Source organism: Sminthopsis crassicaudata, chromosome 3, assembly GCF_048593235.1.
Source record: "Sminthopsis crassicaudata isolate SCR6 chromosome 3, ASM4859323v1, whole genome shotgun sequence".
Lineage (NCBI taxonomy): Eukaryota > Metazoa > Chordata > Mammalia > Dasyuromorphia > Dasyuridae > Sminthopsis > Sminthopsis crassicaudata.
In genome coordinates, this window is record NC_133619.1 from 593451717 (window position 1) to 593479298 (window position 27582).

At 52.1% G+C, this 27582-nt stretch overlaps 1 protein-coding gene across 1 annotated transcript; it reads right to left on the minus strand.

Annotated features, from left to right (window-relative positions):
• Positions 1-56: 56 nt before the first annotated feature.
• Positions 57-27582, minus strand: PPT1 (palmitoyl-protein thioesterase 1). The gene is made up of 9 exons (XM_074305251.1): positions 27372-27582; positions 24953-25062; positions 23561-23688; positions 12477-12547; positions 11062-11164; positions 5182-5272; positions 4515-4613; positions 3440-3511; positions 57-1243 (listed from the first exon to the last, which is right to left on the minus strand). The coding sequence occupies exons 1-9, from the start codon at positions 27499-27501 to the stop codon at positions 1121-1123; spliced, it is 927 nt and encodes a 308-aa protein (XP_074161352.1). The 5' UTR covers positions 27502-27582; the 3' UTR covers positions 57-1120.

Below are 27582 nucleotides of genomic sequence, written 5' to 3' on the forward strand. Positions count from 1 at the left end.
TCACTTGTTGGCTATGATCTGTGTTGGTTAGAAATATCACAGTTAAAAGACTGATAGAAGGTAAGAAACCAGCATTTTTATTTTTCAAAAAAGCCAACAAAACATACTTGGACATTTTCTTTAATATTTTTCCACCTAAAGAACAGGAATCTAAGGATGGCTATGAGACAAGATGCTGTAGGCTTTCCCACACTTGTTTCACCTCCAGGGTGTGATACACTTGTGCCTCTTGCTTTAAGAGCCTTTGCACAGAGTCTAAAGGAAAATAATACTTTTATTGCTCCCATAGAAGCACAATGAGAAGAGAGGCTTTAGCAGTCATTCTGAGCAAGCTGTGAAAACTAGACCAATTTGGAAACAGTCTAATCCTCCAGGGACTAGGACCCTATCTCCTTCCTGGGCCACACAGGCCTTTTATACCAAAAGGCTTGTTTTCTTTGGTATCCTCACACAGTAAGCCACACAGCAGGATGCTCCCCCCCCCCCAAACACATACATAATCCAAAGGCAGGAGCCAAGACCAAGACCACCATGCAGGCATCTCTGAGAGCTCCCAAAGTCTACAATATACCAGCCAAACTCACTCACTCCCTTGATCAAGACCCCACTAGCAAAATTGAACATCCAGACAATTCAGATCATTTAATCACCTCATTTGGCTTAATTTTTAGCCAGTAGGAGTTATTTCTGAATGGAGTATTTCTATACTATATCCCTGTAGTTATAATTCAGACTGGTCCCCTACAAATGACACTGGGGAAAAGGGAGGGAGAGGCTGTTGTAGGTTACTGTTTTGCTCCTGGTTTTCTGCAAAGCAGCCTATAACCTAGAATTGGGTTTGACCACAGTCAAGGACATGTAAAACAATCCTCATGCTTATTAGCTAATGAAACTTGGACTCCCTACCATATGGCAGTGGATTGGGCCTGAGTAATAAGCAGATAAGATGAGGATCTTCTATCTCCTCAGACAGTGTCAGATGAGGAAAAGAGTGAAGTGTTAGTTGCATCTAAGGGCAGAGTACAGTCTTGATTGACCCCCTCCCCCCCCAAGTTGCTGTGGAAGGGCTGGGGTGCCTGGAGTTCTTGTTGCAGTTAGTAACCTCAGTGAAGCAAGGATTTCACACCAAGAATGGGAGAAGAGCTGTACAAAACCATTGCTCAGAAAATTGAAGGTGGTCCCCCTCTACAGCCAAGAAGACTAGTTTGCCTGCTTTGTCCATTTCCTTAAGCCCCAAGCGGTCCTGGAGGGAGTAAAAACAGCATTAATCTTCTAACTAAAAATCAAGTTAATAGAAAAAGGTTCACTGAAGCTTCCTGGCAAAGGCTTCTCTGAACCTTTAGCTTTAAGAAAGCTAAACATTGGTCAGAAGGATAGAGCTGCATTTGTGCCAGATGCAGGTGAGCATGGAGTCAGGGTTTACATCCTAGCCCTCTGTGGTACCTGCTATTTGGGGCATAATTTTACTGTGAAAATTGGCAAAAACTTCCTGCCATTGTCCTGTTCAAGTTGTGTTGTGATGTTGTAAGAGGAAGTGGTCTGTACTCATACAGCAGTTGAAGCTTAGGGCTTTATGTGTAGGTATTGGGGGGAAGGGGAGAGGGAAGATAGCCATCCACTCTATAAATGGCCCAAAAAGCACCATGGTCCTGTATGTTTAATCTCAGGGCTAAGAATAATCTAAAATTCTTCCCCTTAACACCCCATCTCCACCCCCAGCCTCACCCACATATAGCCACCATCTTGAAAAGTGAAATTCTATGTAAATAAAGGTCAAGTAAGTCTTACCCTGGGGTCCACAGACCCTATCCCTTCCCCGGGAATGTAGAGAAATTTCAGGGAGGGCCATGAACTTGGATGGGGAAAGAAATGGACATCTTTGTTTCAATATAAGTGGTTTCCTTTGCAATCCTCTTTTATTTTGTTTATTTAAAATGTATTCGGAAAAGTAGTCCATAGTAGCACCAGACTCCTGATCCTGAGCAACCTGGAATTCAAGTCCCCATCAGAGGGTTTGGAGTCCAGTGTTCCTCTCACCCCATCCTGCAGCCTTGTAAACATGGCAGCTAACTCCAAACTAAACTAGCATCCATGTAATGTCAAGCTAAAACTACAAGTCAGGAGACTGGGTTTTTAGAATGTCAGTACAAAAGTACAAAATGATGTACTGCCCAAAAGATGGGCAGTACAGCCTGAGAATATATATGGAGGAAATAGGCTGGTCAGCAGGTAGTAATATAAATATATAATACATAAAAAGACCATGTTCGGAGGAGAATCAGTTGTTTGTTTAAAAGCCTACCACAGCAGGCCCTGTGAAAAGTCAGCATGGGAAGAAAGGTTCCCAAAGGGGCCCAGATGCTGACACTCAGTGCTCTACGTTCCTTTACATAGCAGTAACATTACTCTACTTCCCTTGGGTTTATTGCACATGGGTTGTGGCCTTCCAAAACCAGAGAGGCCTAAAGCAAATGGCCTGTTCCACCTCTCAAATGAGTCAGAGGGCTGGGTCACTGGGCTGGCTGGCTCTGTTCAACTTGAACTGGAATAGATTGCCCAGTGGCTGGTGTGATTGCTGTGGGGCCCAAATACTAACAAGTCCATGGTAAAAGACCCAGGCAAGCAGGAAGTCACATTCCCTAGTAGTGGGTACTAGAGGAATTAGGCTCCCCTAGGCTACCCTCACCAAATCCACACCCTTGCTTAAAACCCTGACAAAATTTCTTCTCTGGCCATTAATTATGCACTTGGGGTTTAAGTGAAGATTAGTTTCTAAGTGCTTCATCTCCCAGATGGCCTAGTACTGGCTCTGAATCCCTGCCAGAGGGAGCCAGCATGCAGCCAACACACTATGTAACCCAAAATCTCTCTGTACAAAATAATTGATAGAGCAAAAAGGGATGCTGTTTTTCTTCCTACACTGCAAAGCTTGGCGGACTAATAATAGCCTGACATTTAGATAGTGCATTAAAGTTGACAAAGTACTTCCCCCAAAATACTGTGGGGTAAGCTCTGCAAAATCTCTTATTTTACACAGGAGGAAACCAGAGCTTGAAAAGACGTGACTCGCCTAGTATTATATGGTTAGCAGGGGCAGGAGCCAACATTTTCCTCTGACTCCAAGCCCAGTGCTTTTTATTCTCTCAGCTATGATTGGGGTGGGGGAGTTCTTCTCCCGCTTACATTTTGAGCAGTGGCCCAGGAAGGCCTTCCTTCATTTCCCCAGCCCTCCCTGAACTGGCACAGTAAGCATTCAGTGACTGCCTGCCTGATGGCCCCAGTGCTTCAAAGCCATGGAGCAGACTCCTAGAGGACATCTGAGTCAGGGCCTCCAGAGAAGTGCCCAGATGGCCTGAGGCAGCCTCCCCCCCATCCAAGGGACTTGGGTTTGTAGTTTGCAAGCAAGTCCCTCCCCATGTGCCCACCACCTGAAAAATACCTCTGTGTACAGGGCAGTATCCTGCAGGGGGACAGTCTCCTTGGCTTGGCCACTCCGGTAAAATCCAAACCACTGGGAAAGGAGAGTGTAGGGAGACAAGAGACAGGGAAGAGATATGGGTCAGTCGCTCAGCCTTTCCTGGTGGCCAAACATCTCAAGTTCTTGCTACTATTTACATGTGGAGAAATGGGAAAGAACCAAGAGCAAAATCCCAGATCCAAACCCGGATTTTTGGAATCCAAACCCAGCTCTCCTTCCCCTACCCTACAGGAGGTTCCCGGATAACAGGCCAGCACCCTCATGCTGCCACTGTCCCTAAGAGCCAGAATTCATGGGACGCTCTGGTTTGTGGAGCACTCAGGCAGGGTCTGGATTCAGCCTTCTGATTCCCAAGCTCAGCATTCTCTTCCTTAATCTACCTGTTTTCCATATTGATGGTTTCAGGAGAGGGGTTCCAGTGCGGATCCCAACCCTCTTGATACCTTAGCAGACATCTTTAAGAATCTTTAAGATACCCAGCAAAGCACCCTTACAAGTCAATCTGGTTTAATCCTCACAACCCTGGGAAGTAAACACTACTATTGTCCCCATTTAACAGATAAGGTAACTAAGTCCCAGGCAAGATCTGAACTCTGATCTCCTCGGTGGGCAGCCTTCTGGGAAGCTGTTCCTCACGAAGTGAGGCTGGTCCAGGGGCATACTGCCAGGGCCGTGGCCATGCTGTTCTGGCCTAAGATCCCAAGGCACTTTCTGTACAACAATAGGGACTTGGGAGTACACAGCAAGTGAGGGAACCCTTCCTAAAAATGACTAAAAACGCCTGCCACTGTGGCGCAAGCCCCCCATCATCTCTGACGTACGGATCGGAGAGGAGGCTCAGAGGGAACCTACCTCGGCCACATGACACGAGTGTCAAAAGTGACCCACAAACCGGGGTGTCCTGACTGGGTGCTGATGCCGACAACACCGGCCAGCGGGCACTTCTCAGGGTGTACCTTGGGCCCGAACTAGCTGCAGGTGCTCCTTCCCAGGCCAGCCGTCTCCTGGACCCCCTTCTACACCCCCGGCACCTCACCTCAGAATCCACGGGGTCCACCACTGAGTCATTGAGGAACTTCACCATCACAAAGTTCTTCAGGGCCATCAGATTCTTCCGGTAGGTCTCATTGATGCCCTGGGAGAGAACAGGGTCACCCAACGGGCAGTTCCTTTGACCGGGGCCTTTGTGGGAGAGGGCGAGGGGCTAGTTCCAGCCGGCGTCTGCCCAGTGTGAGGAGTCCCTTCCCCATCTGGATGTAAAAGCCCTTTTCCTCCCTACTCTTGTTAAAGATTGCCCCATCTCTAGCTCCCTTCAGGCCCCTAGATCCGTCATCAATATTACAATTTAAATATTACAATAATTACAATATTAAATATTAAATAATTACAATATTACATTTAAAGTCCTGCTTCCCCCAGGACTTCACTGAGGGCAGAAGTGCCTGGGCTCCATGCCCTACTTTTCATCCACATTTAAAAAAGGAGAGACAATGGACAAACAAAACCAGGCCGTGGAATTCTGCAATTGGAGCCAAGCCCCCGGCCCCGAGCCCAGAAGGTGAGCCAGCTGGGCAGGCCCTCGGAGCCCAGGGCCAGGGAGGCCGGGCCGGCCCACGAGCCCCAGCGGCTCTCCCCTCTCAGAGGCCGTCTCCTCACAGCCAGGCCAGGCCAGAAGCCGGGCTTCTCCTAACGCCGAGACTCACCCTCTCCTGGTTGATGTCGGCCAAGAAGATGCTGCTGTTGCGGTAGATGTCCTCCTTGATGGGGTCGTGCCAGTACTCTGCTTGGACCAAGCTGGGGGAGACGGGAAGGAGAGCATCAGGCCATGGCCCGAGCCCCGCAGTCCCTCTGGAGCACGGCCACGCCCCTGACTGGGGACAAACGCCCAGGGACATTCAGGAGCTATCGGGAGCATCTTCTCTGGCGGGGACAAGGGGCCGCCGCTCTCGCTGAGAGCTGGAGCTGAAGCAGACCCAAGGACCACCCCCCCGCCGGCTGCCCCATTTTACAGGCAACAGCAGGCAGAGTGAGGGGCACAGAGGCACAAAGGGGGATAGGACACAAACTCCGATCTCCGATTCCATCAGATGGAGCAGTCACAGGTAGCATGTACACAGCAGAGCACTTTACAAGTATTATGGCAACTGATCCTCACAACTACCCTGGGAGAGAAATGCTATTATTATTCCCATTTTACAGATGAGGAGACTGAGGCAGACAGACATCGTGACTTACCCAGAGTCACACAGATAGTGTGTTTGACTCCAGGCTCAGAGCTCTGTCTATCCTGCGTGATTCCGCCTCTATTAGTTGGGCATGATGCATGTTCACTTCCCTTTGTAGCATATTCTTACCACCGCCCCCTGCCCTGAAGCCTCCTCCAGGATGTCTTCCTTGAGTTAAAAACAGTAAATTTCCACTTTCCTTGGCCAACTATTATCATTAAAAAGAATCACACATGTAACACACACACACAGCCTCAGAGGTCTGGAGGGCAGATATCCCCGCTCGACAGGTGGTGAAACCTTTTAGAACTCCCCCCCACAAAACTGGAGATTCTAGCTGGGACGCGTCCCCAAGTTTTCTGTGTTCCTTCCATGTGGCGAACCTCACAACCACAGCACGCATTTGCGCCAAGTCTCCTCTGACAGCGTTCCCTAGTGCTCCTTTGGAAAGACAAGCCTTCTATAGAAAATAATCAGAGGAGGCAGCTTAAAATCAGGGGCCACTTGCAGTTTGGATGATCAGAAAAAAGGACGAGAGGCTGAGGGAACACCGTGCAAGGAAGAGTCGGGGGGAGACTGAGCTGCGTCGGGAAGGGCGGGAAGGATCTGGCTGGAGCGAGGGGAAGAGGTGACAATAGTCAGGGAGAGAGGGATGGATGCTTGTCAAATATTACAGAGAGGTCACAGAAAATGAGGGGTGAAGAGCTTTCATCTTTGGATATGACAAGAAAATAACAGTATTCCCCATCGAGAAGTGGTCAAGAGATAACAAAACAATTCGACGAAGAATTGCAACTCTTTCCAGCTATGAAAGAATGCTCCCAATTACTAACAAGAACTGTCTCACCTTACATTCAGCAAATTTTGATTAAGGTTTTCAAAGATGGGAATAGTCGATGTTGGAGGGATTTTGGAAAGACAGACAGGCGCACTGATGCATTGTTGGCCACTGGAGATTTTCAGTTATGCAAATACAGTAACTACAAGTCCACTCCGGAGCTTCCCTGGCTAGACATATGCCCCAAGGTGGCCTTTGAAGAACAGGTTCCATAAATAACAAAATACTTTTGGCAGCATTTTTTCTGTGATATGCTGCTAATAATTAGGAACCAAGGAGATGCTCGTTGATTGGGGAAAGGCTAAATAAACTGGTATGAATGTAACGCAATGTCACTGTGCTGTAAGAAATGACCAGTATGATTTATAAAGACAAACCTAGAAAAATATTCATCAAGAAGTCAGATAACAAGCATTTATTTACTGAGATGCAAAGAAGGATAAAAAGCCGTCCATACTCTCAGCCTAATGGGGGAGAAAGCAAGAAAACAACTTGGTACAAACAGAACACCTAACAAGGCACTAGCATTAAGGGGGACTGGGAAAGGTTTCTGGTGGATGGAGGGATTTCAGCTGAGACTTGAAGGAAGCCAGAAGACAAAGACAAGAAAGGAGAACCTTCCAGACATGGGGGACAGCCGGTAAAAGTGCCTGAAGTCGGGAGATGGGGTGTTTTGGAGGACCAGCCGGGAGGCCGCATCACTGGTACAGCGTGTGACGGTACTGAGGCACAAGGGCCCATGAAGTAAAAGACTGAATACCCAAAAGGGGATTTATATTTGATCCTAAAGGCGATAAGGACGGGCTGAGTTACTGATTTGGAAAGAAAGGGGGAGAGTGGACGGGCCGATGTGGTCAGCCCTGGGCTTTCGGAAGGTCCTTTTGACAGCTCAGTCCAGGATGCACTAGATGGAGCAGGCAGAGCCACTTGGAGGCTTCTGCAGGGACCCAGGGCCTGCAGCAGAAGAGTGGCAGTGCCCCAGGAGAGGAGGAGATGCAGAACAGCAAGTTAGATGGGCAGGACGTCCCAGGATGGAAGTGGGGAAGAACAGGAGGGGGCACACACCCACATGGGGGCCTGGGGATGCCCTTGACAGTAGCAGAGTCTTAGGAAGAGAGAGGGGTTTGGGAGAAAGAGAATGAGCTCAGCTTTGGACACGCTGAATTTCAGATTCTGTAGGACCTCCAGGGAAGTCAGGACATCGGCCCGAAAGGGCTACTGAGGAGAGGGCCAAGTCTAGAGTGAGAGAAGAGGGTCCAGAACCTGGGGGCTACCCCCAGGAAGCAAGATGCCAGATGAAGATCGTCAGCCGGGCCAGGGAACAGGACTACCGGCTGCTGAGAGCGAGCCCACCAACACAAGGACCTCCGGCCCCAGGAGCAGAGGACCCCCCCCCGAAGGTGACAAGGACCACCCCCCGGCCAGCTGCCCCATTTTACAGGCAACGGCAGGCAGGCTGAGGGAGCAGAGGCACGAAGGGGGCTAGGACTCACACTCCTGCCGCTCTGCGCAGAACACATTCTTCTCACGGGCTCACTGGTCTCACTGAAATTTGTTTTGTTTTTTTGTTATGACAGAAGACTCTGGAAGGAGGAGGATAGCCAGGTGATAAGAAAACAAAAGATATCAATGAAAACCTTTTTTCTTAAAGAAATTCTGATAACGTGGTTTTGGATATAGTGCTGGGCTTGGAAGCCAGACCACAGGGGCTGGGAGGAAACAGTGAAGAGGGCAACTACCTCATATTTAGCCCGGCAATGAAAGGAAAGAGAAGATGGATCAATGGCTAGAAGTGGTCACTTGTTAGGGATGTTAGAGTCCAAAGTTTTCTGAGAGGAGACCCACGTGTTTAAAGGCAGGAGGGAAAGAATCAGTGAGGAGGCAGCAAGTATAGAAAGAAGGGCTCAGACTGGGAAAGGTGCCCCCGGAGGAAGGAAAGGGTGGGGGGCGTGGGACTGGCCCAGGACCCAAGGGGCGGTGGGCTTTCCCTTTGAAAGCTAGACAGGCAGACTGACAAATATGGATAAAAAACAGCTTCCTGAGGCACTGCTAAGTTTCCTCACAACCACCCGATGAAGATTCAAGCGGTTTTTTTTCCTATTTTAAAGATGACAAAACTGGGGCTCATGGTTCCTGATTCCAGGTCCTGCTTTCACTCTGCTCCTTCAAGCACTTGACAAAGCTTGTGCCTCGCCCACCCTAAGTCTTCTCCTTGGAAGACCCCCTGATTTTTCTCCCAATCTTCCAAAGGCGTGCTCTAGCCCCTCCATCCTGCAGATGTTCCTTCCCAGGGACTTCCTAGCATGTCCACAAGAGCACGTCACACTTGGTCAGCGTCTGCAGCCGCTCCACGGCTCCAAGTTCTGCCCTCTCGGGCTGGGCAGGACCAATGCCTCTTCCACACGAAAGCCAGAACTTGTTGGGCAATGGGTATTTCAGAAATGGCTCAAAAGTGCAGAGAAAAGCTGGGGATGAGCCACTTGGCCAGAGAACTCTACAGGGAGGGAGGGGAGACTCCCATGAATGAAACACTGAGGTTGGGTTCCTGAAAGACCCCAGTGAAGCTGAGGGACAGATGCCTAGGGGCAGCAATCGGTAAAGAACATGTGGGAACGGTGAAGGAGAGGGGCCCAGGAAGGCGGGCACCTGAAGTTAGCTGTGGCTCAGGGCAAGTGCTGAGCATGGCAAACAAGGGCGGCTGAAGGGGCATTTAGAACATAAACATTAGCCAGGCTCTGTGGCTGTCTCGGTGGGGCACCCCGGGCTGCAGCCCATCCCTCCCCAGTCCAGCAGATGATTCACCCATTTCCCTGGCGAGTGGACAAGAAAAACCCCAAAGCCTTTTTAGCCTGGCAAGGACCTGCAAGGGCATGTTTCTGCTCCAGGCCAAAGAGGCTGCCAGTAAAGGGGCGCAATGTCAGCCCACAAGAAAGAGCAATGTTAGGATGAAAGGAAAAGGTTGGCACGTGGCTTGCTTTGTGCCAACTCCTGGGGAATGCGAATGCCAGGCGGTGGCCACCCCCAGGCTCTAACCCTGCCAGTGGTGGCCTAGCGAGGAGGGTCCGGCTGCCAGGCCCCAGAGGGCTGCCTTCCCAGCAGGTGCTCACGCTGAGCTCCCCGACGAGCACGAAGTTGGGTCTGTCACTTCGGATGAGGAACAGGCGTCCTCCTGCCTCTGGGCCAGGGCGCCAGCCGCCGCGTGCCCCGGCTGCCCGCTGACTCCCAGAGGGCACAGCCAGTAAGGAACGCCACCAGAACGTGAATCCGGCTTCTCAGTCCAAGACCGACAGGCTCCCCTCGCTCCAGCCCACAGTCCTTCTATCTTATTCCTCCATTAGAATTTGGGTCTCACTACCAAAAAGACCAAACATCCCAAGAGAATGGAATGCCCAAACAATGGAAGGGCTCCTGGCTTCCAGGCCCAGACCCAACTGGGTATTGGAGGAACGGCCGGGCCTCTCATCCATCTCTGGGGACTGGCCGCCACTCGGAAAGGCCAGGGGGCTGGAGACGGGCGACGGGACTTTCAGGAAGCGGGGAAGGAAGTTACAGCCCGGCCCGATGCTCCCTTGGCCAAATCCCCCCACTGATCACTAGACGGAGGGTCTGTGGACACTTAGAAAGGGAAGCAGCAGTCGCTGGGAGTCACAGGCTCGGCCAAACTGAAAGCCCTGAGGAGAAGATGCAGGTTTTAGCTGGCAAAGTCACTTGTAAACCAACAGAAATGTGAGCTAAGTTACGGGACAGTCCGAGGGGCATGGAGCTGGCTGGGTGACGGCAGCCAAAGGGTTTTAGTTAGGGGAACAATGAAATCCTGGAGAACCCAGCCAGGCTCAGCAAGAAAAACACGGACGCATTTCCAGGGGACGGCAGCCTGGCAGGGACAAATCCCGAAAGTCTTTTGCAATCTCTCTATCCTGGTTTGTTTAGTGATTTGCCCCTTTTCATCATAGTTCTCAAAGATTCCTCCTTCCATTTTCCTTTTTATATGTTTACATGATGACACATTCTCTATGTGTGTGCACTGAAGCTTCTTATTGACTAAAGAATTAGACAAAGGGTAGAAAGAACGCTGGCTGAGGGTTCAAGAAACCCTGACTCACATCACCTGTCCCTTATTCCCTCGTGGCCCTGGTGCCTCCATCTTCAAAGACGGGGTTGGAGCAGCTGACCTCGAGGGCACCTCTCAGCTCTATGCCCCAGGAGCTGGGTGGGCTTCGCCAGGGGAGGCCCAGTCTGGGGCATAACTAGGGGGCTGTTGCTCAGACTCTTCGTGACCCCATTTGAGGTTTTCTTGGCAAAGCCCTTGGACCGGTTTGCCATTTCCTCTCCCAGAGAAAGTGAGGCAGACAAGGTGAAGTGACTTGCCTGGGGTCCCGGAAGTAGTTTTCTCAGGTATTTCCTGGAAGTACCAGGGGCATGGTGGCCCTGCCCTGGGCAGTAACAGCAGCAGGGCCCGAGGCCTTCGGAGCAGGCCGCTCCCGGTGCTGCCTGGGAGCAGAAGCGCTGACAGAACCTACCGTTCCTGGACACCCTTGGTGTAGGCGCCCACGTTCAGTGTTTTCCTGAGCCAGTCACAGATATGGGAGCTCTCCCCTGGGCAGCGAGGCAGCCCGTACACACCTGCAGCGAGAGAACAAGCACATGCACTCACTGGTGGGAGCAGCCCCCAAAGGGCCAGGCCGCTCCTAGGGTCCCAGGATCGGGGAGTTGTCCAGAGCAAGACTGAACAGGGAGGTCGGGAAGTTATGGTTTACTATAATGCTGGATGGGCACACCTATTTTATACACCTCGATATCGGGTCATGTGAGGATTTCTCAGGTGAAAAAGAAGCCCGGGCAGAAGAGTCCAAGCTGTATCAGAGTAAAATGTAACTGGAAAATAAGAATCCAACATAAAAATACAAGAGGAGGTTGCTGATGTTCACGTGTAGTTTTCCAAGTCCACGAGGGCCCCGGGGATTCTTCCCTAGGCACTCTGGGGCCGCTGTTCAGGCCTGAGTCTTTGTGACCCCCTAGCGCGCCAGCCCTCTCCATGGGGTTTTCTGGCCCTTTCCTTCTCCTGTGCATTAAGGCCGGGTGACTTGCCTACAGTCACAGCAGTATCTGAGGCCAGATTAGAACTCAGAGCTCTATCCGCTGAGCCCCCCAGCTGCCTCCTTGAGGACGTCAGCCCCCAAATTCTCCCGAGCTTGACCTCCCGGCTCTCAGGCCGTCCCTGGGGTCCTCGGGGAGCTCCTCATGAAGACCCAGCTTTGGGGGTCAACTTCTGCAGCCATCGACACAAACCCCCAAATACCTCTAGGCAGCACAGACCAAGGGCCAAGTTCAACCCTCCAGGCCTGCTCCCCAACATGCAGAGCAGTGAGGGCGGGCTACAGAAACTATACACTAAAAGTAGAGCAGTATTTCCACTTCCCGTCATTGTATTTGTGTTTTCCTTCTCAGGTTTTTTTACCTTCTTTCTAAATCCAGTTTTTCTTGAGAAGCAAGATAACGGTATAAATATGTATACTTACATTGCATTTAACTTATACTTTAACATATTTAACATGTATTGGTCAAGCTGCCATCTAGGGGAGGGGTGGGGGGAAGGAGGGGAAAAGTTGGGACAGAAAGTTTTGCAATTGTCAGTGCTGAAAAATTACCCACGCATACGTCTTGTAAATAAAAAGCTACAATAAAGTAGATCAAGTTCTCTAAGTCAGCAGCCTCAGAAGCTTCCCTCCGCTCCCTCCCCCCCTGCCCTGGGTCAGAGGTCCCCATGGGAAGGCCATTAGCCCAATCAGTGATCAGCCCTTATCGTCCAGGTTCCCCTAATTCCACCAAGTTGGCGGCCGACCCCATCGGGTTCTAGGTTTTTGTTCTGGCCTGAGGACAGGCAGCCCAGGGAGCCCAGAGTCCAGATGGAGCCAGGGAAGGAAGCGGGAATTACCTTGATGCTGTCCACCCACGGAAATCAGGTTGATCATGGGAGGTGAGGGACACCTCTGCGCCACTGCCCTCCTGTGGAGAGAAACATGAATGTCAGCGTGCTTAAAGGAAGCCCTCTCCACAGCCCTCCCTGCTCCTCCTCATGAATTCTGGGGCTGCGAGGGACCCAGAGGCCACACTCACCAGAGCCCACCTTCTGCAAGGGCCCTCCCCCTCTCAACCTGTGCTGGCGCGTTCCCTCTGAGACTGGCTGTAACATAATTAACATAGTCTATATATAAGTTGTATGTATATATTTTATACACATCGCTATGTTATATAATTGTATATAATTAATATAGTTATATCCTAAGAATCTTGGGGTTTTTAAAAAAATGTTTAATAGCATTTTGTTTTCTCAAATACACGTAAAATTAGTTTTCAACATTTACCTTTGCAAAGCATTCTTCCAAATTTTTCTCCCTCTCCCCCTCCCATAGACAGCACCTTGGCTGGCACATAGTAGGCGCTTAATAAGTTTGCTGCCTGACTTCCTCCAACAAAGCGCCTGAGGATCACTCTGCCTCTGCCTTCAAAGGGTGAGCTGAATTTACTACAGGCAGAAATTACTACAGGCTTCTTCCTTAAGATCCTCTCCGGTTCCACAAGGATAAGGAAATGCTCCTTTTATTTCCTGCTCAGGTTCTGAATAAAATTCACAAGGTTAAATAAACAAAGTTCTCCCCTCACATCACACCTAAATCTGCCTCTTTCCTCCCAACTCTGCCTGAGCACAGAATAGAACAAGCCTAACCCCAGCTTAATCCTTTAAAGAGAAGGCTTCCCTACTATTTTTACCACTGAGCAGATTAAAAGAACAATCCAATTTACCCTGCAGGTTTGTCTCAGGTGACCAAGCCCCAACCAGAAGTTTCCTTGGAAGCTACAGGCCCCCCACCCCTCCCCCACTTCCCCTTTGGGCCGTCCATTTCCCCCCCCCAGACCTGCAGGGCCCAGGAACTCCTGGGCCCAGTCCTTCACCTCATCCTCCCTGAGGATCCCCGCGGGGATCTGGGTCTCCCTGCTCCTTAACCATGCGGCTTCTGGCCTTTTGTGGGTCCTGGACGCCCGGGCAGTCTGGGAAAGCCGGCGGACGCCCCTCAGGGTTTTGGATGAATAAAATAAAATGCTGGGGATCACAAGGGAAACCAAGGGTGTAAAAACAAGCCCACAGACTGAACCTAAAGCAGCAGCTAGGCGGCACCGTGGAGAAATCAGGAGTCTGGCCTCTGACACCGAACACGCTCCAGTTGTGTGACCCTGGGCCAGTCCCCCTCCATCTCTGACTCTCCCTTCCTCTCTCCTTCCCTCTGTGTCTTCATTCTATCTCTGTATGTCTCTGACCCTCGGTCCCTCCCTCCCTCCTGCCTCTTCTCCCTCCAGAAGGAACCCGACAGATGAGCCGAGGCAGAGGGTTTTTTTGGGGGGAGCGTTGTACAAGACCCAGTCCCAGGAGCCCAGGGTCACATGGCTCGTCCCGGCTGGAGGCATCTGAGCCAAGTCTTCCAGTCTCAGCCTTCTACCGCCAGGCCCTGCCCCTCTCCCCTAGTGCAGCTGCAGGCTGTTTGCCTCCTCTATTTGCCCAAGCTAACTAGAGGCAGAGCCGGGCTCCCTGAGGGTTCTGCTCCTCGGATCAGTCCCAGGTTAAAGCCAGGAGTGGGGCAGGGTCACAGGGGGCGGCCAAAATTCCCTGAAGTCACTGAGCCCAAGAAGGGGCCAGCTGGCAGCTCAAGACGCAGCTTTCAGAGAAATCGGGTCCCAAGTTTTCTCCAGACTTTCTAGAAAAGACCTCAGGGCGAAAGAAGCCTCAGCCAAGACACAGAAAGTAGATGCAGGACCACTGAAGAAAGAGGGATGTGGCAGGATTTGCACCCAGGTCCCCAGGGCTCAAAGGAAACCTTCCTAGTGCCCCAGGTGCTCCTTATCTCCCCATGTGTACGGCTATCTGCAGGCTCTCAGATGCTTCCCTCCAAGGTCTAGTGCCCCCTTAGCTCCCCTAAAACAGCCCCAGCTGGGCAGCCCCAGAGCCGGAACACCCCCAGGGCAGCCTGGGCCTGGAGCAGAGGACACCCCGCTGGCCACAGAGGAAGGAATATTTATATATATTTATAAATTTATAATTAAATGTATAATTAAATCTTTCCCTTAAAATCCTCTTTCAGCCATGAAAGTAACCCTAAGATCTAGAGAAGGCTGTCATACAACAAACATGCTGGGGGGGAGGAATAAAAGCAGGAAACCTGGACTGTTGGGTGCAGGGGGAGCCCGGAGAATCAGAAGGGATCCTTCATGAGCACAGGTCTGAACCCAGACACCTCCAGACTCTGGGACCCTGGGCACCAAAGAGGGGGGTCACGCAGGACAACATCTGGGGGAGCAAAGGAGGAGGAAAGATGCGGCCCCAGCGGATTCACTTGTCAAGTGAAAAGTCACAAAACAGGGTTCTGTGGGGTGCTGGGGAGACCCCACTGCTAGAAGTCCAACCTGGTATTGATGAGTAGTAAATGATGAGCAGTAAATTGAGGAGTAAATCGTGGTTTAAACAGAGATGGTTCAGTTCCTTTCTCTCTCTCCTTCCTTCCCCAAAGTAACCAATGGCGGGTTCCCCAGCAAAGGAATTTGCTACTTAATGCTGTATGGAAACATAGTCTTTATTGATTAGAATGGAAACACCGAAGAGCCGGTGGGCAAAATGGCTGCATGGTACAAGGCCATTTGCAAAGAGAAGATCCCCGTTCTCTCTTTTATGCAGTGATGTAAGGAGGTTCCTGAGAGTGATGTAAATTAAGATAAGGATTCTCTTGTTATCTTTTGGGGACAGACAGAAGTCTCTTCCCAAAAAGGAATTTCCTGATGCCATTTGGTCTGTTTGAGCAGATTTAGAATGGAAGCTGTAAAACCCTGGCCACCTCAGATAGCCCAAACTAGTTTGACCAGATCTTGTATCAAAGGTCCAAGTCCCAAAGGAAGTTGGAGATCAAACAAAGAATACCAAAGGGGCTACCGCCCTCAACAGTATGTGATGGACCACGGATGGGAGCAACTCAGAACCACACTGATGAAGAGACGGCTCAGCCCAGAACGCTGCCTCCTGACAAATGGGCCGCCCACCCTTCTCTCCTCCCCGTCTACCACTGCTGCCTCCCTGCTAATCCGAGGACCAGCTGCCCCAAACCACCTGTCTCCTTCGGCCCATCGTCCCCCTCCTGCATATTGTTAGCTTCTCTACTGCCCGATTCCCCCATCTTCCCTTGATTCTGTCCTCAATAACCATCATCTGGCTCCCAGCTTTTTTTCATTTTGTGGGTACTCTCCAAGAAAAGAATGCAGAGATACTTCAATTGTTTCAATTCACTGTTTTTTTTTTTACACAGTCTGGTTTCTGGCCCCGCCATTCTGCCACAAATGTCGCCTGCAAAGTTACAGAGCTCTCTCAACTGCCCCGGCTAATGGCCTTTCCTCAAAGCTCATTCATCTGCAAAGCCTGATACTGAAAACGTTCTTCCCTCAATATTCTCCGTCCCAATTCCGGTCTCCATCCTCATCCCGTCCAGACGGCTCCTGCTCCGGTCTCCATCCTCATCCCGTCCAGACGGCTCCTGCTCCGGTCTCCATCCTCATCCCGTCCAGACGGCTCCTGCTCCGGTCTCCATCCTCATCCCGCTCGCTCTCCATCCTCATCCCGCTCGCTCTCCATCCTCATCCCGCTCGCTCTCCATCCTCATCCCGCTCGCTCTCCATCCTCATCCCGCTCGCTCTCCATCCTCATCCCGCTCGCTCTCCATCCTCATCCCGCTCGCTCTCCATCCTCATCCCGCTCAGACTGTATCTGCTCCAGTCTCCATCCTCATCCCGCTCACTCTCAATTCTCATTCTGCTTAGACTGCTCCTGCTCCGGTCTCCATCCTCATCCCGCTCGCTCGCCATCCTCATCCCGCTCGCTCGCCATCCTCATCCCGCTCGCTCGCCATCCTCATCCCGCTCGCTCGCCATCCTCATCCCGCTCGCTCGCCATCCTCATCCCGCTCGCTCTCCATCCTCATCACACCGACTGCTCCTGCTTGGTCTCCATCCTCATCCTGCTCATACTGGTCATGCTCCGCTCTCCATCCTCATCCCGCTCGCTCTCCATTCTCATCACACCCAGACTGCTCCTGCTTGGTCTCCATTTTCATCCAGCTCAGACTGCTCCTGCTCCCGTCTCCATCCTCATCCCGCTCGCTCTCCATCCTCATCACACCCAGACTGCTCCTGCTTGGTCTCCATTTTCATCCAGCTCAGACTGCTCCTGCTCCCGTCTCCATCCTCATCCCGCTCGCTCTCCATCCTCATCACACCCAGACTGCTCCTGCTTGGTCTCAATTTTCATCCAGCTAAGACTGCTCCTGCTCCCGTCTCCATCCTCATCCCGCTCGCTCTCCATCCTCATCCCGCTCAGACTGCTCCTTCTTGGTCTCCATCCTCATCCTGCTCAGACTACTCCAGTTTGATCTCCATCCTCATCCCGCTCAGACTGGTAATGCTCCGCTCTCCATCCTCATCCCGCTCGCTCTCCATCCTCATCCCGCTCGCTCTCCATCCTCATCACACCCAGACTGCTCCTGCTTGGTCTCAATTTTCATCCAGCTAAGACTGCTCCTGCTCCCGTCTCCATCCTCATCCCACTCGCTCTCCATCCTCATCCCGCTCAGACTGCTCCTTCTTGGTCTCCATCCTCATCCCGCTCAGACTGCTCCTTCTTGGTCTCCATCCTCATCCCGCTCAGACTGCTCCTTCTTGGTCTCCATCCTCATCCCGCTCGCTCGCCATCCTCATCCCGCTCGCTCGCCATCCTGCTCTGGTTTGGTCTCAATTTGGCCCAGACTGCTCAGACTGCTTCAGCTCGCTCCACATCCTCATCCCGCTCAGACTGCTCCTGCTCCGGTCTCCATCCTGCTCAGACTACTCCAGTTTGATCTCCATCCTCATCCCGATCGCTCTCCATCCTCATCCCGCTCGCTCTCCATCCTCATCCCGCTCGCTCTCCATCCTCATCCCGCTCGCTCTCCATCCTCATCCCGCTCGCTCTCCATCCTCATCCCGCTCGCTCTCCATCCTCATCCTGCCCAGACTGCTCCTGCTTCGCTCTCCATCCTCATCCTGCCCAGACTGCTCCTGCTTCGCTCTCCATCCTCATCCTGCCCAGACTGCTCCGGTTTGGTCTCCATCCTCATCCCGCTCAGACTGGTCATGCTCCGCTCTCCATCCTCATCCCGCTCGCTCTCCATCCTCATCCCGCTCGCTCGCCATCCTCATCCCGCTCGCTCGCCATCGTGCTCCGGTTTGGTCTCAATTTGGCCCAGACTGCTCAGACTGCTCCGGTTTGGTCTCCATCTTCATCCTGCTCCTTCTCCATCCTCATCCTGCTCAGACTGCTTCGGCTCCTTCCACATCCTCATCCCGCTCGCTCCACATCCTCATCCTGCTCAGACTGCTTCGGCTCCTTCCACATCCTCATCCCGCTCGCTCTCCATCCTCATCCCGCTCGCTCTCCATCCTCAGCACACCCAGACTGCTCCTGCTTCGTCTCAATTTTCATCCAGCTCAGACTGCTCCTTCTCGCTCTCCATCCACATCCCGCTCAGACTGCTCCTTCTTGGTCTCCATCCTCATCCCGCTCGCTCTCCATCCACATCCCGCTCAGACTGCTCCTTCTTGGTCTCCATCCTCATCCCGCTCGCTCTCCATCCTCATACCGCTCAGACTGCTCCTTCTTGGTCTCCATCCTCATCCCGCTCGCTCTCCATCCTCATCCCGCTCAGACTGCTCCTTCTTGGTCTCCATCCTCATCCCGCTCGCTCTCCATCCTCATCCCACTCAGACTGCTCCTTCTTGCTCTCCATCCTCATCCCGCTCGCTCTCCATCCTCATCCCGCTCGCTCTCCATCTTCATCCCGCTCGCTCTCCATCCTCATCCCGCTCGCTCTCCATCCTGCTCTGTTTGGTCTCAATTTGGCCCAGACTGCTCAGACTACTCCAGTTTGATCTCCATCCTCATCCCGCTCGCTCTCCATCCTCATCCCGCTCAGAGTGGTCATGCTCCGCTCTCCATCCTCATCCCGCTCGCTCTCCATCCACATCCCGCTCGCTCTACATCCACATCCCGCTCGCTCTACATCCACATCCCGCTCGCTCTCCATCCACATCCCGCTCAGACTGCTCCTTCTTGGTCTCCATCCTCATCCCGCTCGCTCTCCATCCTCATCCCGCTCGCTCTCCATCCTGCTCCGGTTTGGTCTCAATTTGGCCCAGACTGCTCAGACTGCTTCGGCTCCTTCCACATCCTCATCCCGCTCGCTCCACATCCTCATCCCGCTCAGACTGCTCCTGCTCAGGTCTCCATCCTCATCCCGATCGCTCTCCATCCTCATCCTGCTCAGACTGCTCCTGCTCAGGTCTCCATCCTCATCCCGATCGCTCTCCATCCTCATTCCGCTCAGACTGGTCATGCTCCGCTCTCCATCCTCATCCCGCTCGCTCTCCATCCTCATCCCGCTCGCTCTCCATCCTCATCCCGCTCGCTCTCCATCCTCATCCCGCTCGCTCTCCATCCTCATCCCGCTCACTCTCCATCCTCATCCCGCTCAGACTGCTCCTTCTTGGTCTCCATCCTCATCCCGCTCGCTCTCCATCCTCATCCCGCTCAGACTGCTCCTTCTTGGTCTCCATCCTCATCCCGCTCGCTCTCCATCCTCATCCCGCTCAGACTGCTCCTTCTTGGTCTCCATCCTCATCCCGCTCAGACTGCTCCTTCTTGGTCTCCATCCTCATCCCGCTCAGACTGCTCCTTCTTGGTCTCCATCCTCATCCCGCTCGCTCGCCATCCTCATCCCGCTCAGACTGCTCCTTCTTGGTCTCCATCCTCATCCCGCTCGCTCTCCATCCTCATCCCGCTCGCTCTCCATCCTCATCCCGCTCGCTCGCCATCCTCATCCCGCTCGCTCGCCATCCTCATCCCGCTCAGACTGCTCCTTCTTGGTCTCCATCCTCATCCCGCTCGCTCTCCATCCTCATCCCGCTCGCTCTCCATCCTCATCCCGCTCGCTCTCCATCCTCATCACACCGACTGCTCCTGCTTGGTCTCCATCCTCATCCCGCTCAGACTGGTAATGCTCCGCTCTCCATCCTCATCCCGCTCGCTCTCCATCCTCATCCCGCTCGCTCTCCATCCTCATCACACCCAGACTGCTCCTGCTTGGTCTCAATTTTCATCCAGCTAAGACTGCTCCTGCTCCCGTCTCCATCCTCATCCCGCTCGCTCTCCATCCTCATCCCGCTCAGACTGCTCCTTCTTGGTCTCCATCCTCATCCCGCTCGCTCTCCATCCTCATCCCGCTCAGACTGCTCCTTCTTGGTCTCCATCCTCATCCCGCTCGCTCTCCATCCTCATCCCGCTCAGACTGCTCCTTCTTGGTCTCCATCCTCATCCCGCTCGCTCTCCATCCTCATCCCGCTCAGACTGCTCCTTCTTGGTCTCCATCCTCATCCCGCTCAGACTGCTCCTTCTTGGTCTCCATCCTCATCCCGCTCGCTCGCCATCCTCATCCCGCTCGCTCGCCATCCTGCTCTGGTTTGGTCTCAATTTGGCCCAGACTGCTCAGACTGCTTCAGCTCGCTCCACATCCTCATCCCGCTCAGACTGCTCCTGCTCCGGTCTCCATCCTGCTCAGACTACTCCAGTTTGATCTCCATCCTCATCCCGATCGCTCTCCATCCTCATCCCGCTCGCTCTCCATCCTCATCCCGCTCGCTCTCCATCCTCATCCCGCTCGCTCTCCATCCTCATCCCGCTCGCTCTCCATCCTCATCCCGCTCGCTCTCCATCCTCATCCCGCTCACTCTCCATCCTCATCCTGCCCAGACTGCTCCTGCTTCGCTCTCCATCCTCATCCTGCCCAGACTGCTCCTGCTTGGTCTCCATCCTCATCCCGCTCAGACTGGTCATGCTCCGCTCTCCATCCTCATCCCGCTCGCTCGCCATCCTCATCCCGCTCGCTCGCCATCCTCATCCCGCTCGCTCGCCATCCTCATCCCGCTCGCTCGCCATCGTGCTCCGGTTTGGTCTCAATTTGGCCCAGACTGCTCAGACTGCTCCGGTTTGGTCTCCATCTTCATCCTGCTCCTTCTCCATCCTCATCCTGCTCAGACTGCTTCGGCTCCTTCCACATCCTCATCCCGCTCGCTCCACATCCTCATCCTGCTCAGACTGCTTCGGCTCCTTCCACATCCTCATCCCGCTCGCTCTCCATCCTCATCCCGCTCGCTCTCCATCCTCAGCACACCCAGACTGCTCCTGCTTCGTCTCAATTTTCATCCAGCTCAGACTGCTCCTTCTCGCTCTCCATCCACATCCCGCTCAGACTGCTCCTTCTTGGTCTCCATCCTCATCCCGCTCGCTCTCCATCCACATCCCGCTCAGACTGCTCCTTCTTGGTCTCCATCCTCATCCCGCTCGCTCTCCATCCTCATCCCGCTCAGACTGCTCCTTCTTGGTCTCCATCCTCATCCCGCTCGCTCTCCATCCTCATCCCGCTCAGACTGCTCCTTCTTGGTCTCCATCCTCATCCCGCTCGCTCTCCATCCTCATCCCACTCAGACTGCTCCTTCTTGCTCTCCATCCTCATCCCACTCGCTCTCCATCCTCATCCCGCTCGCTCTCCATCTTCATCCCGCTCGCTCTCCATCCTCATCCCGCTCGCTCTCCATCCTGCTCTGTTTTGGTCTCAATTTGGCCCAGACTGCTCAGACTACTCCAGTTTGATCTCCATCCTCATCCCGCTCGCTCTCCATCCTCATCACACCCAGACTGCTCCTGCTTGGTCTCCATCCTCATCCCGCTCAGAGTGGTCATGCTCCGCTCTCCATCCTCATCCCGCTCGCTCTCCATCCACATCCCGCTCGCTCTCCATCCACATCCCGCTCGCTCTACATCCACATCCCGCTCGCTCTACATCCACATCCCGCTCGCTCTACATCCACATCCCGCTCAGACTGCTCCTTCTTGGTCTCCATCCTCATCCCGCTCGCTCTCCATCCTCATCCCGCTCGCTCTCCATCCTGCTCCGGTTTGGTCTCAATTTGGCCCAGACTGCTCAGACTGCTTCGGCTCCTTCCACATCCTCATCCCGCTCGCTCCACATCCTCATCCCGCTCAGACTGCTCCTGCTCAGGTCTCCATCCTCATCCCGATCGCTCTCCATCCTCATCCTGCTCAGACTGCTCCTGCTCAGGTCTCCATCCTCATCCCGATCGCTCTCCATCCTCATTCCGCTCAGACTGGTCATGCTCCGCTCTCCATCCTCATCCCGCTCGCTCTCCATCCTCATCCCGCTCGCTCTCCATCCTCATCCCGCTCGCTCTCCATCCTCATCCCGCTCGCTCTCCATCCTCATCCCGCTCGCTCTCCATCCTCATCACACCCAGACTGCTCCTGCTTGGTCTCAATTTTCATCCTGCTCAGACTACTCCAGTTTGATCTCCATCCTCATCCTGCCCAGAAAGTTCCGGATTGTTCTCCATCCTTATCCCGCTCAGACTGCTCCTTCTTGGTCTCCATCTTCATCCTGCTCCTTCTGCGTACTCATCCTGCTCAGATTTCTCCAGCTTGTTCTCCATCCTCATCCTGCCCAGACTGCTCCAGCTTGTTCTCCATCCTCATCTCGATTGCTCTCCATCCTCTTCCTGCTCAGACTTCTCCTGCTCCGGTCTCCATCCTCATCCTGCCCAAACTGTTCCCGTTTGGTCTCCATCTTCATCCCACTCGCTCTCCATCCTCATCCTGCTCAGACTGCTCATGCTCCGATCTTCATCCTCATCCAGCTCAGGCTGCTCCTGCTCAAGTCTCCACCCTCATCCCAATCAGACTGCTCCAGTTTGGTCTCCTCATCCCGCTCAGACTGCTCAGACTGCTCCTGTTTGGTGTCCGTCCTCATCCTGCTCAGACTGCTCCTGCTCCAGTCTCCATCCTCATCCCGCTCAGACTTCTCCAGTTTTTGGTCTCCATCCTCCTCCCGCTTGCTCTCCATCCTCATCCGGCCCAGACTGCTCCTGCTTGTTCTCCACTTTCATCCTGCTCAGACTGCTCCAGTTTGGTCTCCATCCTCATCCCAATCTCTCTCCATGCTCATCCTGCCCAGAAAGCTATGACTTGTTCGCCATCCTCATGCCAGTCGCTCTCCATCCTCATCCTGCCCAGAATCCTCCTGCTCGGTCTCCATCCTCATCCTGCCCAGATTGCTCCTGATTAGTCTCCATCCTCATCCCACTCAGACTGCTCCTGCTCTGTCTCCATCCTCATCCTGATCGCTCTCCATATTCATCCGGCTTGTTGGACTCGGCCGCTCGGCCCCAGCAGCAAATGCACCCCAATTCCCTCTTTACTATGGGCTGCTATGGGTCTGTGCTCATTCTGTAGATGAGGAAGCTGAGACTGCATGTAAGGTGAAGCTCCATGACCAGAATCAGGAAGCCCTGCTTTGTGTTCCTCTATGAGACTGGCCACTTCCTCATGCACTGCCTCTGCCCATCCCCCAGGCCCCTCCGGGCCCCCTTGGACACTAAGGCTTTCCCTCCACAAGCCATCTCTGCCTCCTATTAGCAAGAGCTTCTCGGGGGCTGGGACTAATTTTGTCTTTCTTTGTATCCCCAGCACTTGCACAGTGTCTGGCAGGGAGCCAGACACTTAATTAAAACCTTACTGACTGAATGTAAGGAAACGCATCTGTTTGATAGGTAAAGAAAATGTAGTTATGGAATCAGGAATCCCGAGTTTGAATCCAGCCTCAGATACTTACCAGCTAGGAGACCCTGGGCAAGTCACTTAATCTCATGAAGCTCAGTTTCCTCATCTATATAATGGGCTTAATTACCTTAGTGGAGTGCTTTGAAGCTTAAATGAGACGATGTGTAAAAGATCCTGCAGGTCCTAGGAGGACTGAGCACATGCTACTGCTTTTGTGAAAATACCAAGAAAGTCCTTAACCATGAAGGTGAGAGAAAGGTACTTACAGAAACTGACCACCTTGGGAAAAGCCCATGGCATTGTAGCCCTGCTGCAGCTTGGGGTTCTTGGCAAGCATCTCACACACCAGAGCCACCTGGTGATTCACATTTAAGAAGAAGCTGTTCTCCATATCCTGAAGAGGGGGGAGGGAAGGAAAGGAGGGGGGCAGAGGGGATGAAGAAGAGGAGAAGGGAAGAGGGGAAGGGAAAAGGCAGAAGGGAGGAGGGGCAGAGAGGGAGAAGAGGAGAAAAGGGGAGAAGGAAGGAAGGAGGGGGAGAAGGGAGGAAAGAAGGGAAGGGAATAGAGGAGAAGGGAGGAGAAAAGGAGGGGGAAAGGAAAGAAGAGAAGAAAGGCAGGAGGAGGGAAGGAAGAGACGGAAGTAGCAGAGGGGAAAAAAGGGAAGAGAATAGGAGAAGGGAAAAGGAGAAGGAAAGAAAGAGGGGGCAGAGGGAGGAAGGAGGAGAAGAAGAAAGGGGAGTGGACAGGGAAAGGGAGGAAAGAGGAGGAGATAGAAGGGGGGAAAAGTGATGAAGAGGAGGAAAGGGGGGGAAAGGAGAATAAGAAAAGGGGGATAGAAGGGAAGAATAGAAGGAGATAAGAAAGGGGGAAAGGAGAAGAAAGTGGGAAAGGTAATAGAGGAGAAGGAAGAAAAGGAGAGGCAAAGGAAAGGAGGAAAGAAGGGAAAAAAAGATGAAAAAGAAAAGGAAACCAAAGAGGGAAAGGGGAGAGGGGAGAAGAATGGAGGAGGAAAAGAGAAGAGAGAGAAAGAGAAAGAGAAAACAGGAGAGAAATTTGAGTAGGAAGGGAAAGGAGGGAGAGAAGGAAGAGGAGGAAATAGAAGGGAAGGAAAGAGAAGGGATGAAAATGATAAGAGGAAAAAAGAGGAGAGAGGGATATATGAGAGGAGGTAGAGGAAAGCAAAAGAAAAGGAAGAAAAGGGAAGAAAAAGGAAAGGAAGGAGAAAAAAAGAAGGGGAAGAAGAGAGTTAATGAAAACCAAGTTTCTACACAGTTTAAAATCCTCTTCATTTCTCTTCTTCCTTTGCTCTGCTTTTAACTTACTGCTTTGTTATGAGTCATATCTTTGGGTAAATACTGGTCCCCTTTGTTCTTAGTTTCTTCATCTTTAAGTGAAGACAAGATATGGCTTCTAACAGGCTAGACATCTCTTATTCTAGAAGGATTCCAGTTTCCTTCAACATGAAGGAAACATAAATCCTCCCACTAGCCCAGCAGACTGGTAGTCTCTCCTTTGGGCCACTGAAAGCTCCAATAAAATTATCTTCTCAGGAAAAATGCTAAAAGAAAAAAGTGAAACCATATGAATCACTTTTCAACCATATCATGAACTCCTCAAAGCCAAGGTCCCTCAGTAACTTAGCTTTGTGAGTGTATTACCTCAATCAGAGTCTTTCCAATCTCCAGTGATAACACATAAATTCCTGGTATTTTGAGCTCAACCAACTTTTTTATGGCCCCCATACTCAAGGGGTTACAGCAGCTGTCTCCTAGACAGGACAAAAAGAAAGAAAACACATGAAGGTTTTGGTATCACACATCATCAGGAGCCTCAGGAGCCCCAACAATGTAATGAGGTACCAATAATGCAGCTGTGCTTCAATTTACACATTTAACAAGCCTGGTACAACAGAAAGAACACTGGCCTTGGGATTGGGAAAATTTTCTAGCTGTAATTTTGGGCAAGTCACTTCCCTCTCCTGAGTCTTATCTCATTTGTAAAATGAGAATACTGGCTTGCTTGACATGTACTATCCTAAGATCACAGAAGAGATTTTTTTTTCCCCTTTGCTAAAGCAGTTGGGGTTAAGTGACTTGCCCAGGGTCACACAGGTAGGAAGTGTTAAGTGTCTGAGACCAGGTTTGAACTCAGGTCCTCCAGACTTCAGGGCTGGTGCTCTATACACTGCGCCACCTAGCTGCCCCGAAAACATCAGGTCTTGTTTTACAGCTGAGCAAACTGAGGCACAGGGCAATTAAACGATTTATTTTTTCAGGGCCACCTAGCTACCAAGAATCTGTAGTAGAATTTAAAACTGTCCTCCATGTCCAGTACTCCAGGCAACTGTTCCTCACTATCTGGTAGTACCTATTTCACAAAATTACTGGGAGACTTCAAGGATCTAGGTAAACATGTAAGATACTAGGGATGAAAGATATCATTAGTCCTTATTCTCAGTGTGATATTCTGGAATAAGAATAACATGTGGGGAAAAAAACCTTGCTTCATGTTCTGGCTCTGCTAACTAACACTGTTAACTCGGGCAAATCACTGAAGTTCTGAGTCAGAATGAAGACATTAACAAATTAATAAACTGATAGTTATTGTACTATGAAGATGAAATGAGACAAGTAATTTGCAAACCATAATGAAACTAACACCATTGGATCAATTTTCCAAGTGTAACAATTAGCTTTAAAGCTACTTCTCGCTCTAGATTCCATGGACTTACAATAGCCATGTTAGAATGTGATGAGAATGTGATTGAGTGTAAAGGGCAGAAAAGCAAAGGTGAGCTAAGATCAGGGAAGGGTTCATAGAAGTGCTACTCAAGCTACCTTTTCTTCCTATGGAGGGCTGCTGGAGTACTACTGATAATCACCTCTTCCTCCACTGATGTTCTTATGTAGCCAGGGCAAACTGCAAAGAACTGTATTAGGTGGGAACTATATCCCACCTAATCACAGAGAGGCTGGTCAACAGAAAGTTAGGCCCAGGGCAGGATTTTTTCCATCCAAACCATGATATATAGCAATAAACTCCTTGCCCTGGTGAAGAATGAAATCATGTTTGCATAGCAATTTTGAGGCTACAAAAGCTTTCACATCCATATTACTCATAGCTATAAAGGAATATTGGCGGCTCTCACTTCCCTTTTTTTTCATCCCCAGAAAATGACTGTCAGTCCACAAACGAGAAGTATGGAGACAGAATTGTGGATTTGAAGTCACCAAACCTGGCTTCCAATCTCAGCTCTGCAACTTTCTGGGTAGCACATTAATCCACCTCTGAGAAGACACTTATTAAGCACCAACTGTGTGCCAAGCATTGCGCTAAGTGAACGAAACTGGGAATAAAGAAAAGATGCTTCCTGTCCTCAAGAAGGTTAGCTCTCTCTCAGCCTTTATCTGCATATGGGGGGGGGATTAGACTAGATCGTTTTTCTAGCCATTGATCTAAGGCGATTCTAGTATATCAGGGCTAAAAGGTAACAGATACTATGGAAGGAATGCTCGTCTTACAGGCAGGTTTCACGAGCCGGGCTTGGCGGCCTCGGCGGGCTGCTGGGTCACCCGATAGAGAGCACTGACCTGGCATTAGGAGGAATTCCGGGGGACCACAGACCCTTTGCTCACGTGTGGTCTCTAAGACCAGCACCAGCGCTCAATCTTTGGCTTAGCGATGCTTGGTCCCGGTTCAGCTACAGTCCGTGGGTCACAGGAGGGGGCCCAACACCAGCTACCTGCAGCCCAAATCCTTGCTTGGGGCACAGGTTAAGTGACCAGCGCGCCGCCCGCTCGCGCACAGCTGCCTCCGGCGGGCATTCCCTTCTAAAGGGGCCTCCCAAGGCTGCCGGCAGGAGAGCGCCGGGACACCTTTCCGAGCTCCCGGAAGGGAGCCTTCGTTAAATGAGGCCCCGCAGAGGAGCCGCGGCTCCGGGGCAGGGCCAGCGGCGCGGCTGCCTGACCCCGACCCGGGGATCTCCTTGCGGATCCGTTTCTTCCCCAAGGAAAGGGACCCGGCAGCGGCTGCACCCCGCCGCTATTAGCGGCCCCCGCCCGGCCTTGCCCCGCTCACCCATGCCGTGCCAAATGACCAGAGGCGGCGGCTCCTTTCGCGGCTCCGTCAGCGGAGAACCCGAGCTCGGAGAGGGCCATGGGAAGAGCCCGGCGCTCAGCAGCAATGGGAACAGCTTGAGGAAAGCCATCTTGGCCCCATCACATGACCGCACGTTTAAATATCCTCCTGTCACGAAAGCGCCGCCCCCCGGGTCTCTGATAATCCAATC

Excerpts from the sequence above, each read along its gene's own strand:
- PPT1 (XM_074305251.1), bottom strand. The coding sequence starts at position 27,501 with ATGGCTTTCCTCAAGCTGTTCCCATTGCTGCTGAGCGCCGGGCTCTTC. Across the intron at positions 12,548-23,560 it reads TCCCAAGGTGGTCAGTTTCT|GAGGGCAGTGGCGCAGAGGT; the intron begins GTAAGTACCTTT and ends TTCTCTCCACAG. Across the intron at positions 4,614-5,181 it reads CCGACATCAACCAGGAGAGG|GGCATCAATGAGACCTACCG; the intron begins GTGAGTCTCGGC and ends GTTCTCTCCCAG.